The following is a 14,543-nucleotide window of genomic DNA, read 5'->3' as shown; positions in this document are numbered from 1 at the left end:
CTGTGCCTGAGCCAGTGTTAATAGAGCTGCTCGCAGAGCTCTTGCTGCAGCAGTGGTGTGTGCTGGCCCCGAGCCTTCTCCAGGGAGAGCTATTCCAGCAGCTCCAGCCCCACAGCGTGCCCCCTGTCAGAGCTGTGGCTGTGGGAGGAAGGCTGCAGGCCAAGCAGTGCTAATTACAAACACAAATTTCACTGTAGAAGTCGGGGCTGGCTGGCTTTGTGTTAGGGAATAGAATTCAGGGTCTTAAACCTTGTGTTTGAGGAGCTGTTTTAAAAAGGGATGTGCTGCCCTAACCTATTACATTAGTATTAGTGTAGCTGTTTTAGAAAAATACCCCAGGGAGGCTGGAACACTTCAGTTCCAGCAGAATGACAGAAAGGCCATGGATGCTGATATCAGAGGTGGTGCTGCTGCCGGGCAAACCCCTCCAACCCCTGCCTCCAGTTGTTGCCTGCAGGTTAGCATAAGGTTAAACAGAACCCAAAGCTGAAGTCCATTGTGAGCTGTGAGATCACTGATGCATTTTTTTTTTTTTAAGACAACACGAAGGCTGAAATAAACTAAGTATATTTATTTCAAAACATGTACTGTGCCACTAAAGTGCAGGTTAAGGCAATACTGCTGCCTTTTCAAGTATCTTTGACACAGCAGTTACAAATATATACATAAAAATACTAGCAGCTCTGGGTGGATTTGTAGTCTTGAAGTCCTTCCAGTAAAAAAGCAGAAGCCGAATCCACTTACAGGAGAATCGTCCAAGAGTCACAGACCTTTACAAAAGGTAAGTTGAAGGGAGAAGCTATAGCAATGTATAAAATGAATTATTAATGTTCAAAACTATTTGAAACGCTCTGCTCCCAACACTGCTCTCACCACATAGGTATACGCAGTAATTTTAGATAAGCAGCAAAGCTAAGAACACGCTCGCTGTAGCCTGAGCCAAAGGGATGGTATGTCTTTGTTAAGAGGCATGGTCGAGCCTTTTGAGGAGGCTTAAACTGAAATAATTTTTAAAACTTCTTCATGAATCACTTACCTGAACAGCTGCTCCACACAAGACTTGGAAGTTGTTGGCTAAGGTGTGAGAAAGGTAAAGTGCTAAATTTGACAGGTCCTTGAAAGACTCCCTAATCTAGCAGTTAAGGCAAGTTGTGTAATTTAGCTCTTCCTTTTACAGTTACTAGTGGCCAAAAGTAAAAGCATTTCCAAGGATGTTTGTGGGAAAAGAGCAACACAAACCCCTGGGATCAATGGACTTGTGGTTTCTGCCCATGTAATTGAGAAGTGGATCCAAGCAGAGGTCCTGGCCAGGAACTTGACATTTAGACTCACCGAACAGCTCATGAGAAGACTGGTTTCCTCCTCCATTCCACTGGTCACTGTGAACTCTGGGTTGTGGAAGCACCTGTGACTGTGCTCTGTCACAGTGTGTTCTAGAAGTGCCCGTAGCTTCTCTTCTGTCATACCCTGAGAAAGACTGGGTTAAAAGAAATCTTACATTTCTTTTTGTCTGTAGCTTACAAACTGCCCCTTCACAGCAGGCTTGGGCAGTCACTGCTGATGCCTCAGTGCGCCTTACCTGAGTGCTGATGTATAATCCACACTGGCAAAAAACAAAGTGATTCCTCACAGTCAGGTTATTCCTAGAAAGAGCATACAGTGAGCATCGTCACAGCAACCAGAACAAAGGTACATTTTAGCCAAAAACCTCTTAGATGTAGGACATCATTGCTTTTTTTTTTTTTATTTTGTTGAAATTAGCATTAACAGCAGCTTCTGTTTACCCCACTACTTTTGCCTCTTTAAGACCATACGGCTGTGAGAGAGTAGAGAACCTCATTCCAATGCCAAGGGCGTTCTTACTGTCTACACACTGGGCAGATGATCTTGTCGCTGGCATCCAAGCCATCGAGCATCGCGTTGAGACATTCTTCATCGAACTGCAGACTTCGCTCGTACTCTTCTATGACCGACTGTTCTGCAATAACACGGCAAAATACTCTCAGGCATTTGTTATAAGCCTGAGACAAAGCAGCACACGTGAGGCCGCTGGGCAGATGGCGGCTGGGGCAGCCACTCGTTTCTGAACTTTTCATTCTATGGATCAGATTTTTACACTTGAGGAAATCACTCCTGTTAATCCAGTTTTTCCTGTGGCTCAGTCTTTAGCTGGTCTCAAGTGGGTGACTTTCCAAGCAACAATTTTGAAACATTCCGTATTGATTTACACAGGTTCCTACAGCTCCCAAACACCTCAGTGCTGTTTCTCTGGTCTCCGCTTTTATTAGCTTCTCACAGACCTTAAAATCCCAGTTAAAACTGTCTAAGAGGGTCTCAATGCGTTACAGAGGCTGCAGAGATTTCTAAGGAGGCTCTTCTGTATCACGTGGTCTACAAGAACTGAGAAGCACGGCCGCAGCTAGTTTGGATTACTAGAAAGTCAGGAATATTACAAATCAAGTAAGAGTCAGAAAATGCGTAGTGATGTTACCTTGCAAGATCAGTTCTTGTTGGATCTCTTCCAGTACTGCTAGCTCATCGGGGTCCTCTAGCATCTGAAAGGTGCATCAGTCAGTGGTTCTCCCATTCTGGCTACTTTCTCGCTTAACTTACAGCACCTGACTGAGCTGTCACTGCAACGTAAATTCACTCTGTGCATTCTCTCTGGTAAATCTCTGCAACTGCAAACCTACGCACTGTGGAAAGCAACCTATACTATAACCACCTGTGCAAAGCCAGCCACAATGGATCCAAACACAGCCTGTCCAAGAACTTGATTTTTAAAGTTTTATTCCCGTTCTCGGGAGTGGTCAGTGACAGACTATCTCTGAAAATCACAGTCGAGGAACCCACCCTCTGCCATGATTCACAAGCAGTTCGTGAAGGAAACAAGGAAGTTCCCCACCCGTGGGCCCAAAGGCAAGCACTTCCCCAGCACAACACCCTGCACTAGTTGTGGAAGCAGGAAACCCAGAAGCTCCGAGTTTTGCCAGCTCCAACCAGCAAGAGACTTAAGTTACAGCCGCAGAGAGCTGTATTGATACGCCTGCATTAGGCACGGAGCGTGTTGATGCTTGAGACCGCACCAGCCTAAGACTTGTACTGACCTGTGCCAGGGCCTCCTTGCCCCTGAGGGACGGCAGGCTCTCCTGCGCGGCCTGCAGCGTCTGCCACTCCTGCTCCATCACCTCCTGCACCAGCAGCGCGCCCGGGCCCGGGCCGCACACTCTCTCCCCGGCCTGGCGGTACCGGTCCAGCAGCTTCGCCCGGCTGCTCCTCAGCCTCTCCATGCAGCGCTGGGAGGGAGCGCAGCAGACGGAACGCGTTAGTGCCGGGGTGGGGTGGGGTGGCAGACGGGGCCCGAGGGCCTGTCGCATCCCGGAGGGGTTGCACGGGAGCGGGGTGGCAGCTCCTACCGGGGGCTGGCCCCGACCTGCCCGCGGGCCTCGACCCGCCCGCGACGGCAGCGCTGGGCCCTCGCCGAGAGGGTCTGGGGTGGGGGCCAGGCTCAGCCGCCTCACCCGCCCGGGAGGAAGGGGGGCGAGGAAGGGGCCAAAGGAGCGGGCAGAGCCCCCCAGCCCAGCCCAGCCCGCACTCACACGGCGGTAGGTCTCCTTCCATGGCGGCGTGGCCGGGCGCTTGTAGCGAGCGCGGTGCCGCCGGAGCGGCGACTCCATGGCCGCCGGGAGCTCGGGAGGGCGCCTCTGCCGCGGGGCACGCCGGGAAATGTAGTCCCGGCGCGGAGGAGGCGCGGCCCCGCCTGTTGGCGGCGCGGAGGGTGAGGCCGGGTCGCGCAGCGATGGCGGCCGTGTGGGGCCCGGCGGAGCAGTGGCGGGCGGCCCTGCCGCAGCACGCCGTGCTGAGCCGCCTCCGCGACCGCGCCCCCGGCCCCGCTGCGCGGTCGCCCCTCGTCCGCAACCTGCTCTTCGGCCTCGACGGCGACCTGCTCCTGTGGGACGGCGAGCGCAGCGCGCTCTACGCTATCGGCCTCCGCCGCCTCGGCGGGCCCGACTCCACCGGCCTCAGCCGGTACCAGGTGGGGCCCGGCGCTGAGGGGGGTCCGTGAGGGGCCGGCGGGCCGTGATGAGGGGATGAGGGGATAAGGGGAGGGGAGGGGAGGGGAGGGGGGGCTGTGACGGGAGCGGGGCTGAGGGGAACTTGTGCCTGGAGGGCCCCAGCCGGGTGGTCACCCTCCAGCCCGCTGTCGTTGAGTCTTTCCTCGGTGGAACCCGTCGGTTTTGCGCGTGGCCGCGGCTGGAGACAAAGTATTGCCGCATTCTGCACCTTGTAGCCGTTGTATAAATCACCGTGCAGAGTAAAGATGTGCCGTACTTCCGTGAGCGCTTTTGATGGCTTGTGCTTAACTGTAATATTTGTGTTTCCAGACCCTTATCTGCATAAACCCGCCCCTTTTCGAGGTGTATCAGACGCTGTTAAGCCCCACGCAGCATCATGTGGCGCTCATCGGCACGAAGGGGCTCATGGTGCTGGAGCTGCCTAAACGCTGGGGGAAGAATTTCGAGTTTGAAGGTGGGAAATCCACGGTGAAGTGCAGGTGGGTGAGACCGGCCGATAGCGACATCCTCATCCTGCCGTCGATCCTCCACAGCCTCTCCTCTCTTGGGGCCAAACAGATAATGGAAGACACTGGTTGTATCGGGGTTGTAGGGACAATCACCGATGAAGTTATTTTGGCTCAGGGACTTGCTGATTGCTAAGTGACCCAAACAAATGACCTTCTAAACTTGTTGCAATTGCTGAGGAGTGAGGTGCTCCTCTAGTTTTCTCTAGCCTTCCTGGGGTCTTTTAGCTGTGGTAGCTAAAAGCACATGTCCAGATGGAAATAACAAAGGGCTTCCAGTTAAAGCTGTCCCTCCAACTTTAAGAATAATACAGCTAATGGCTTTAAAACCTTTTAATTGGGTTTCTAGCTCCTCTTGCCCCCACTTCCCTTTAGAAGTAATGTCTTCTGCATTTCTTGTGACTGCGTATTTCTGCTCTGTATTTCAGCACTATTCCTATTGCGGAAAGGTTCTTCACAAGCTCACCATCTCTGACTTTAAAGCATGCTGCCTGGTATCCCTGTGAGACATTAGAGCCCCATATTGTGCTCTTGACTTCAGATAACACTGTAAGGTAAAACCTGTTTGTAGCTGATTATCTAAGTATTTTTTTTTTTTGTCATAGCCAGTCTGATTTTCCACTAGATACTTGTGTCCTGCCATTCTTACCAGGATTACCAGTAAAAAATAGGGAGAAATTGTAGACTGATACCAGCTGATGTTCCTGCATCAGCAGGGCCATGTGCAACACTGCCAGCTGAACGAACATTGCTGCTGTTTCTTTCCTCTAGGTTTTACAGTCTGAAGGTGCCTCAGACACCCATCAAAGTGATTGCTCTTTCAGACACTGAGGAGGAGACTCTAACAATCAAAAAAGGGTTTGTGTGGCTGCTTGTATTTTGAAATGCTTTTGATAGAATAAGCTCTGCATTCTTAGTTGTGTTTTTAATGAATGAGTGATAAATCTGCCTGAAAATCGGATGTGATTTTTTTCATGGATTTCTTCAGTGCTAGCACTTCTTAGCACAGTAACTGCATGTTTGGTTTTTTTTCTTTTTTTTCCCATCCTTCTCAAAGAAAGTGGTAACAAACTGTATGGTCAAGGGTTTGTCAGAGTAGTCATTTGAAAAATACAGATTGTCTTTAAGATGGGGTTAAGAAGGGCTTTTGGAGTGAGAAAATAGATAATCTCTTTATTTCCCTCTTGGCCCTGTTGGAAAGGAAAAGCTTGAGGGTCTCTACTAGTGAAGTCACAGACAGATGTACTGCACAGGAAATACCAGTACACCCTCCTCTTCTGTCCTGTGAAACTGGGCTGGCTGGTAGGTGTATGGCAGAAATGAGGAACCGTAAGAAGGATGTTAATCGGATGCTTTTGCTGCTGAAAATAGCCTCTGTCAAAGGACTGATGGACAGGGGCTTAGCAGCAATTTGTCAGCACGTACCAGTGGACCTGCTTAACCACTTGTGTTCTCACAGTCATTGCTGACTTCAGGCCTTGTTCTGCCTTGTCCCCAGGAGAGCCTATACAGCATCGCTGGGGGAAACCGCGGTGGCCTTTGACTTTGGCCTGCTAGCACCAGTCCCAAAGAACATTCTTGGACAGCGAAGGAGTGAAGAAGTGTTGGCCTATCCACTTTACATCTTGTATGAAAATGGAGAGACTTTCCTCACATATATCAGCCTGCTACAGAGGTAGGATCGCATTCATCCTCGGGTTTCGTGGGGTGCTTGTATGTTTGTACAATGTTAGGGCTGGAGAGCCATCTCTCCGTTTGGCTGGGACTCTCTAACGGATGCCGGGCTGAGCTTTATTGTCTTGCAGCCTGTTTTATCTCTGTGTGGCAGTGCTAATAGATGGAAATCCAAGAATAGTGTGTCATCCTTTTTCACCTAGAGCAGCAGTTTGCATTGCTGAGAATCTGCTGTCCATTGTTTGCAATCAGAAATTGGAAATGAAGACACCAGACTGTTTGTTTGTTAAAAGATCAGTGGTCTAAGGCTGTTAGGTGTATTTTGGGGCCTTCAGTTCACAGTGCAGACATTCTTAGCTTTGGAGGAGGCTGGAAGAGCCAGTGGCACCTTAGGAAAAGAAATATTTTAAGGTCATAGAGGGTTCACAGGCATGTTCTGTAATGAAAGGTCAAGAACACAAATCAAGAATATAAACACGATACAAGAAAAAAATCACTTCAGAAAACTGAGAAGATGGTGGAGAACTTACAGGTTAGATCTAGTGTAACTGAATATTAAAATGTTTGGTATTTAGGCTAGAAACAGCACTGTTTGCCTCTGCATGAGCAGTGATGCAGCTTTGAGCAGATCCTGTCTGGGGGCAATGAAATGGGCTTAGTCCTTCAAAGGTTCTACCTAGAGAAATGCCAGGACACAAAATGCTGCTTGTAAAGTCCTTTATTAAGCAAGAAACCAATTAAGTTATAAAGATAATTAACTTGAGCTTTCCGTGAATACTTTGTGTTCCTTTATGAAAATGTTTCCTCTTGAATTTGTTGACGTATAGCTTGGATGCTTTCAAAGCATAAAACATTATTGCTGAGCTCCAGTTTCATCTCCGAGATCTCCACCAAGTAGGTGTAGTGCAGACTCTTAGTCTGCAGAAGGCTGGGTCGCTACTATCTAATGGAAATTAAACAGAACTCCAAACCATTGGGGTTTTTTTTTAATCATCCTTATTTTGTAGTTATTGTCCAACAAACTCCCGCAGGCAGCCACGGAGAACTCTGCTTCCGCACCTGGTGTTGTGAACACGTCTTCTTTATTCCAGCACTGCAAAGCTTGGCAAGCTGCTCGGCCCCCTGCCCATGCACCCTGCGGCGGAAGATAACTACGGCTACGATGCCTGTGCTGTCCTTTGCCTGCCTTGTGTTCCAAACATTCTGGTGATTGCCACGGAGTCGGGAATGCTTTATCACTGCGTGGTACTGGATGGAGAAGAGGATGATGAGCAGGTACCTCATCTTGTTTTTTTTTTCTATATGTATTTTTGTTTCTTTAGTTAAAAGTCCCTGGCTGCCAGATGGCAGGATGCTTGGAAGTGAATGCCAGGTGCCAAAGCTGCCTTATTTTATAACGAGGTAGCAAGTCTTCCTCCTATTCCAGCCAGTCCCTCTGATGCTTTTATTTTAAATGCCAATTCTGTGTATCCTGCAGGTGGATCAGTTTTTTTATCAAACTTCTTATGAACTGTAAAGAGCGTCTTCTAAGAAGACACCCTGTTTCTGAGATAAATTTTTTTAAGTAAAAAAAATAGAGGGACTTGAGCTACTTTCCTTGACAATTAATACTCATGCCTATATTATGTAAGTCTCTCTTGATGCTGTTTGTGTTGGCATTTCTGTATAAATGATGTCTGACACAGGAATTCGATGCTCTTTACAGTTAGAGAAGTCGTGGGACCCAAGATCTGATCTTATTCCTTCCCTGTATGTGTTTGAATGTGTTGAGCTGGAACTCGCACTGAAACTGGCATCAGGAGATGAAGAAGAGCCTTTGGAGTCTGATTTCTCTTGCCCAATCAAATTGCATCGAGGTGGGGTTGTCGTTCAGGTTGTTGGCTTTTACTTGCTTTATTTCATGCATTTAGGATCAAGCTACCTACAAATTATCATTGGTGTCAAACAAACAGTGGTATTAGAATAAGGATTTGCCTGATGTCTTTAGTAAGGCTTTGGAAAGAGCAAGTCTGGGAGGTGCTTTAGTGTTTACTCAAGGGCAGATGGCATATGGTCACAAAATACTAAATTCTTTCAGCTGTGGATTATAAAAATAGAACTTGTTGCATCTGCGATGACCTATGTATGTAAGCAAGTGCTGTGGGGATGGTGATCCTGAAGGAAGATTTGGTATCAACTTATTAGACTATCAGATGCAACCGTGGGGCAGGAGGCAGGGTAGGACAAAGCATTGGGGTATTTCTGACCAAGACGCTTGTCAGAATGCTGGTGTGCTGGCTTTAACTGCTCTTCCCTTGAAAATCTGGTGGGTTGATACAGATGTTGTGTGATAGGAATAGTTCAAAACAATTCATCAGGTATTTCAAGAGTAATTTATGTGTAGAACTCTAATAATGCATCTAGCTCAATTTTTGGATAGGAACTAGTTAGTACTTGAAAAAGATGTTAATGCTGACTGGGCAATAGACACATGTTCAACGGTGCAGGGTTGCAGGATGAGTTTTTCTTTGTTCAGTGCCTTCTCCTACATTTGCTGTTTACATTTCAGATCCGAAATGTCCCTCCAGATACCACTGCACACACGAAGCTGGTGTCCATAGCGTGGGGTTGACGTGGATCAAGAAACTGCACAAATTCCTTAGCTCAGGTGAGGGGCGAGACACTATTGCATGTAGAGGAAGGGAGTTACTGTCCCAACACTTAATTTTGCCAGTAGCAAGTTGGGGGATGTGGGTAATGCCGAGAATCCCTCACCCTGCAAAGCGGATCTGATGCATTGTGACAAATCCCTTTGTAGATGAAGAAGACAAAGACAGTTTACAAGAGTTGGGAGCAGAACAGAAGTGCTTTGTTGAACATATTCTTTGTACAAAACCGTTGCCATGCAGGTAAAAACCAAACCCTTTCTATTGCGTCCAAATCAGTGAGTTGCTATGGAAAAATGTTTATGATTTGCCCTCTTTCCTGCATTCTTGCCATTAAAAATTATGAATTCAACTCAAAAGAATTCAAATAATACAAATAAGCAATTTGTGCCTCAGGATTCTTAGTGCACAGTGAGGGAAGTAAGCTAAATTCCTGTGTTACTGTCTGAAAATCATGTATCAAACCAGAAGAAATTTTCACGTACTTACCTGACCCTGGACAACTCTGAGGCTTGATTTGGCTATGAGTCATGAATGGTGACATGTTGACATGTTCCTTTTGTCCACTTGTTAAGGCTCAAACAGTGCCTTCAAAGAACATCTGATTTTTTAGGGGCTCCTGAAGTACCCTAGTCAGGCTTAAGAGGCATCATTTGCTGGGCTATGTAGTATTTATCAGTCTGCTTTATTTTCTCACTGTTATAATTTCTATAGAATGCTATGTATTAAACATCATAATTTAAAAAAAATATATATTTATTAATAGGTGTTAGTTAGCTAAGCTAGCGCAGATGGTAAATCTCCCATGGTGTCAGTAGTTACCTGGGGAGAAGGCACTTGGACCAAAAGGGTGGTGTGCAGTCACCTGGGTGCTCTCCTGAGGCAGTCAGTGGCTAGCACTAGCACTGGGTAACGTTTCCTGGGTCACAGCAGCTTTTTGCATGTTTCACAGTGAAGTTGTTCCAGTGCTCCCTCTCTGCAGATGGATGAGTGTGTCCTGGGACATCTGTCTGCCAGGATGAGAATTATTTTGCAGGACTCGAGAACTTGCTCCACAGCTTCAGGAACAAAGAACTTTTTTGACTGGGTAATTCTTGTGTTTTCTTCCCTTCAGGCAACCTGCTCCGATTAGAGGATTTTGGATCGTTTCTGAGATCCTGGGACCCACAATGATCTGCATCACAAACACCTATGAGTGTATTACAAGGCCTCTCTTGTACGTGGCTCTTAATTGGTTTGGAATCTGTGACTTGCATAAAAAGGATCTTGGGATAATATTTATTATTATTCTTTTGATCCTTTCACCCTAGACTTCTGCACCTCTTATGACACACAATGAAGTTTGCCTTCTGGCTCAGCACTTAAGGGTTAGAGTAGTTATTTACTACTGGTAAGGTGTTTGTAGGAGATATAATTAATCTATATCACTTCTAATGAGTTATTAGGGCAAGAGTTGCATCAAAAGCTTCTTGACGTTATTATTGGGGTTTTTTCTTCATTTTTTATAATGAGGAATCTGCAAATCAGAAATTCACTTACAGACATTAGTACAGAGATTCTTAATGGGCATCACAGATTTGCATGAAAGGGGAAGGAAAAAAAAATGTGGGTTCTTAAATTGCTTTGAAGTAGTAGGATTTGAGTATGCATTTTTAAACAACTTTGGGGTGGCTGGAAAGATACAGATAGTTTGGTAGATTTGCATTTGCACAACTAAGTGAACACAGTGAGGGGAGGGCACTATTTTCAGTTTATTTATTGCCGAGAACACTGTTTAATGTATGACAGGTACCTTCAGCAGAGCTAGTATTAATGTCAGGTTCTCCTTCAGACCTTTTATTATTTTTTTAAAATTATTTCTGTAGTGTTTTTAAATAGATTTTTTTTTTTTTTTTACAGCTCTTTAAACCCCACTCTCTGAAATTACATAGATGGACAGTGACCTAGCAGGCTGCTTTGAAAAGCAGGTCATTCTGCTAGTCAAGCACGTGCTTCCCTTGTTAGGGAACTTCCTTCTCCTTAAGTAAAAGGCTATCTACGATTCTTGCTAGTTTCTTGCCAGGTGGGGACATGAGCTCCACCAGCCTCTTCTAGAGCTGGATTTACCACATAATTGAAATATTTTCTCTTGGAACACTTCTGACTTACTGCTGTAATACATGAATTCCACAGTGGATGAGTTCCTCACTTTAACTACCATTTAAACTCTGACGTAGTTTAAACTTTTCTAGTTCAAACTGTGTTCCTCCGATTTTATGTTCTTTGGTAGAAGTACAGTCCATCCTGCATCCCCGCCCCTGCTGTGTACCAGAGAAGACAAAGATGTTGCTGCTTCCGCTCTCCGGATCCTGGCCAAGTCAGAGCACTCATTTGAGAAGCATATCCGAAGCATCCTGCAGCGCAGCTCTGCCAATCCCTTGCTTCTGAAGTATGTAAATATGTTTTCCTGGGGGACCTGAAGAGGGAAGGCTCTCAGGACTACTGTGTTCATCGGCTCCTGATTGAGCAGCACGTTAGCCTGGACACAGCCATAAGGGGGGCACTGCTCCTGCAGCCCACTTGTGCCTCTCTCCGTACAGGGATGGCATTGGATCAAGTAACCGTGCAGGCTGGGAGGGGGATGATCTTGGTCGAGTCTGCTGCTCTAAGCAGGGCTGACCACAGCTGATGAGGTTGCTCATCGCTTGTGCCATTGGGTTTGGAGTATCTATCTTAAGATATTTTGGGATTTCCTTATATAAGAAAAATTATTTATAGCAAAGGGATTTAATTATAGCCCCTCACTTCCATAACTGAGCCCCCAGAGCCCTTACCATCAATCCTGTAAGTGGTTTAGCCCTTCAAAGGAGCATGTTAGAGTAAGATTGCAAAAGCCTGTCTCTATATTCTTAAGGTCTGCTGATAAAGATGCTGCTCCTCCCCCTGAAGAATGCCTTCAGCTGCTTAGCAGAGCCACACAAGTGTTCAGAGAGGAATATATACTGAAACAGGATCTGGCAAGAGAGGAAATTCAGCAAAGGTAAGGGAAAAAAACCCACCTTCTAACGAACTGCTGAACAGTGTCTCTTGAAACAACATCACTAAGTACTGAGCACTCCTCCACTGGACTAACCCTTGTAAATGAGTAAAATGGACTTGTGTAAGACACTGGGAATACCAGAACTGAAAATGGAGTTACCAGGGAAAGCAGGGGTGAGCGCAGTACTGGATCTCTGTAGTGGCTAGTAGGGGAAGGGAAAAAAGGTAAATATACACCCATGAAATACTTCACTTTTGCTGTTGTCAGTCTGCCTGTGCCTGCAGGTGGCAGGAAATCTTTTGACCTCAGCAACAATCCTGACAAGGCTGCTAAAAGGAAAATGGCATTAAATAAGTCTCTGCTTCTTCAAATTATAGATATTTATTTGTATTATAAAGTTAGGACAAAGTGGAAGAGTTTGTTCTCACCCCTGAGAGCATTAATCACTTCTGTCGTATTTTCTGCGTGGCCTAAATCCCGATTCAGCTGGATTGCTGTTGTGGGTGGTTTCATTTTATGTATGTATTTATTTCAAGAGTGAAGCTGCTGCAGGGACAGAAAAAGAAACAACTGGAAGATCTCAATTACTGTCGCGAGGAAAGGTGAGTAGGATCTGTCTGCTTTTATCAAGTCAGACATCAGGAATGATGCACCTTTGTGCAAAAAGTACTTTATCGAGGGTCCTGTGTGAAACAAGGAGAGGCGAACGCATTTCCAGGCTCCTTGTCCTGTTTCCACAGACTGCCTTGCAGGTAAACCTAAATTAAATAAACATTTCTCATTTGCATAAAGGAAGAGTTTGCGGGAAATGGCTGAGCGCTTGGCTGACAAGTATGAGGAAGCCAAAGAGAAGCAAGAAGATATTATGAACAGGTGAGTGCAAGCTACGCTCCATTTCATCACACATCACTTGCTGTTTGCAAAAGTATGGTAGAACCGAGCAGGCAGGAAGTGCCACCGTGGCTTGTTAGAAGACTGGGCTTCTGAAATGCTCTTGGCTGGGGCTCAGGGGTGATCTTTCAGTGCTCCTTCAGGCCCAGACTGTCAGCTTGCTGTTCAGGAATGCCATGTGAGACTAGCAGAAAGAGGGAAGTCAAGGCTTGAGCCCCTGAGACTGAGGAGGAGTGACAGAAGTGCAAGACTGTTGGTGTCTTGGCATAACTGGTCTAGTGGGTAAGTTAATTCAGCAACATTTCTTGCTTTGTACATGAAGGATGAAGAAAGTGCTTCGGAGTTTCCACTCTCAGCTTCCTGTTCTATCAGACAGTGAAAGAGATATGAGGAAAGAATTGCAGACAATACATGACCAGCTCCAGCACCTGAGCAATGCTATCAGACAGGTGAGAGAACGAATTACTGACAGCACCCTAATGACAGTGCTGATAGAATATGGTCCTTCCAATAGAGCAACTTTAGTTAAATTAGCAACAACGTACTAAAATAACTTCTGACCCTTCTTAGTAATGTAGACAGAACCTCTGCAACCCACTATAAACCCTAAGAAAGAAAGTGTACACACCTTACTAGTCCTAGTACTAACATTCTTTTCTCTTTCTGGGGGGAGGAGTGCAAAGCAAGCAGATTCCAACCCAGAGAGAATCGGAATCCATTGCAGTATGACACACCAGTTTGTAACCAGAACCAGCTTTCACTTTGGCAGGCAGTACCAGTGCTGACCGGGCTGTTCTTTCTGTCCGTGCCTTCTAGGTTAAAATGAAAAAGGAATACCAGCAGAAAAAGATGGAAACGGGCACCAGGCCCCAAAAACCCAGCATCACCCTCAGTGCCTACCAGAGCAAGTGCATCCAAACCGTCCTGAAAGAAGAGTAAGTTACCACTTGGATCCCCTGTAGAACTCAAGCCCTGGCACTTACCTAAGCAGTTCAATTCACATTTCTAGGGTATAATTTAAGCTCTATGTTGCCTGAGGGGCTGAGGCACCAGCTGGAGCTTGTTGAGATGGTCTGAAGCATAAGCTGTGCCAGCTCCTGCCAGCAGCACTGGCCATCTTATGCTCCTTTAAAGCAGATTTAGTTTAAGTCAGTCCGCTTTTTGCCCAAGGATCTTTTGGCAGTCTGTATCCAGCCTGTAATTAACAAAGTGACTTGCAACAGTGCTCCCATGCTCTGCTCCTACCATATGAAGTATTTTCCTTCCTGATCAGTATCAAGCAAAGATGACTTGCAGCCTTTTGACTTGGGTTTCTTTTTCTTGAAGGGGAGAACTCATAAGGGAAATGGTAAAACAGATCAATGACATCAGAAGCCGTATGAACTTCTAACGTGTCCGTGATGAGGAACCGAAAGGCTGGACGAGCTTTCATTTTCCTTGGTATTTCCCCTTGTTTATTTAACGTTTATATGTTGAACAATATGCCTTTTACTTATTACTTTGTAAAGTTGGACTGTGAAATAAAATACTTTTGTTAAGACTTCTTAACATGCTGTGGGTTTTTTTTTTTTGCTTTTCTCCTGGGAAGGAGACTGTGCAGCAGGTATTTTAAACCTGAAGTATGTTACAGGGTAATACTCACAGCTAGCTCAGTAGTGGGGGAATTGCTCCTTCCTTCAGAAAGCTCCCTGGGCTTACTCCAGGAGACTTCTCCTACCCTTGGTCCATGGTT

General features: G+C 46.1%; 2 protein-coding genes across 3 annotated transcripts; one reads left to right on the top strand and one right to left on the bottom strand.

Annotated features, from left to right (window-relative positions):
* Positions 1-606: 606 nt before the first annotated feature.
* On the bottom strand, positions 607-3,699 carry RPAIN (RPA interacting protein). 2 transcript variants are annotated; one of them, XM_068415748.1, is made up of 7 exons: positions 3,600-3,699; positions 3,108-3,296; positions 2,492-2,555; positions 1,864-1,978; positions 1,580-1,643; positions 1,333-1,467; positions 607-770 (listed from the first exon to the last, which is right to left on the bottom strand). In XM_068415748.1, exons 1-7 carry the CDS (start codon positions 3,675-3,677, stop codon positions 741-743), a joined length of 675 nt encoding a protein of 224 aa, XP_068271849.1. In that variant the 5' UTR covers positions 3,678-3,699; the 3' UTR covers positions 607-740. The 2 variants fall into 2 exon arrangements, with proteins under 2 accessions (XP_068271849.1, XP_068271850.1); XM_068415749.1 differs by lacking the exon at positions 2,492-2,555.
* Positions 3,700-3,799: 100 nt separating this feature from the next.
* Positions 3,800-14,359, top strand: NUP88 (nucleoporin 88). The gene is made up of 17 exons (XM_068415686.1): positions 3,800-4,036; positions 4,386-4,555; positions 5,011-5,136; positions 5,354-5,440; positions 6,081-6,257; positions 7,348-7,531; positions 7,962-8,112; positions 8,805-8,903; positions 9,054-9,144; positions 10,016-10,117; positions 11,171-11,329; positions 11,795-11,920; positions 12,457-12,522; positions 12,713-12,793; positions 13,134-13,260; positions 13,628-13,746; positions 14,138-14,359. Exons 1-17 carry the CDS (start codon positions 3,800-3,802, stop codon positions 14,199-14,201), a joined length of 2,166 nt encoding a protein of 721 aa, XP_068271787.1. The 3' UTR covers positions 14,202-14,359.
* Positions 14,360-14,543: the final 184 nt, after the last annotated feature.

The sequence above is a fragment of the Nyctibius grandis genome, chromosome 18 (assembly GCF_013368605.1).
Source record: "Nyctibius grandis isolate bNycGra1 chromosome 18, bNycGra1.pri, whole genome shotgun sequence".
Taxonomy (NCBI): Eukaryota; Metazoa; Chordata; class Aves; order Nyctibiiformes; family Nyctibiidae; genus Nyctibius; species Nyctibius grandis.
The sequence above is the reverse complement of the archived record's forward strand: the minus strand, read 5'-3'. Positions and strand labels throughout refer to the sequence as shown.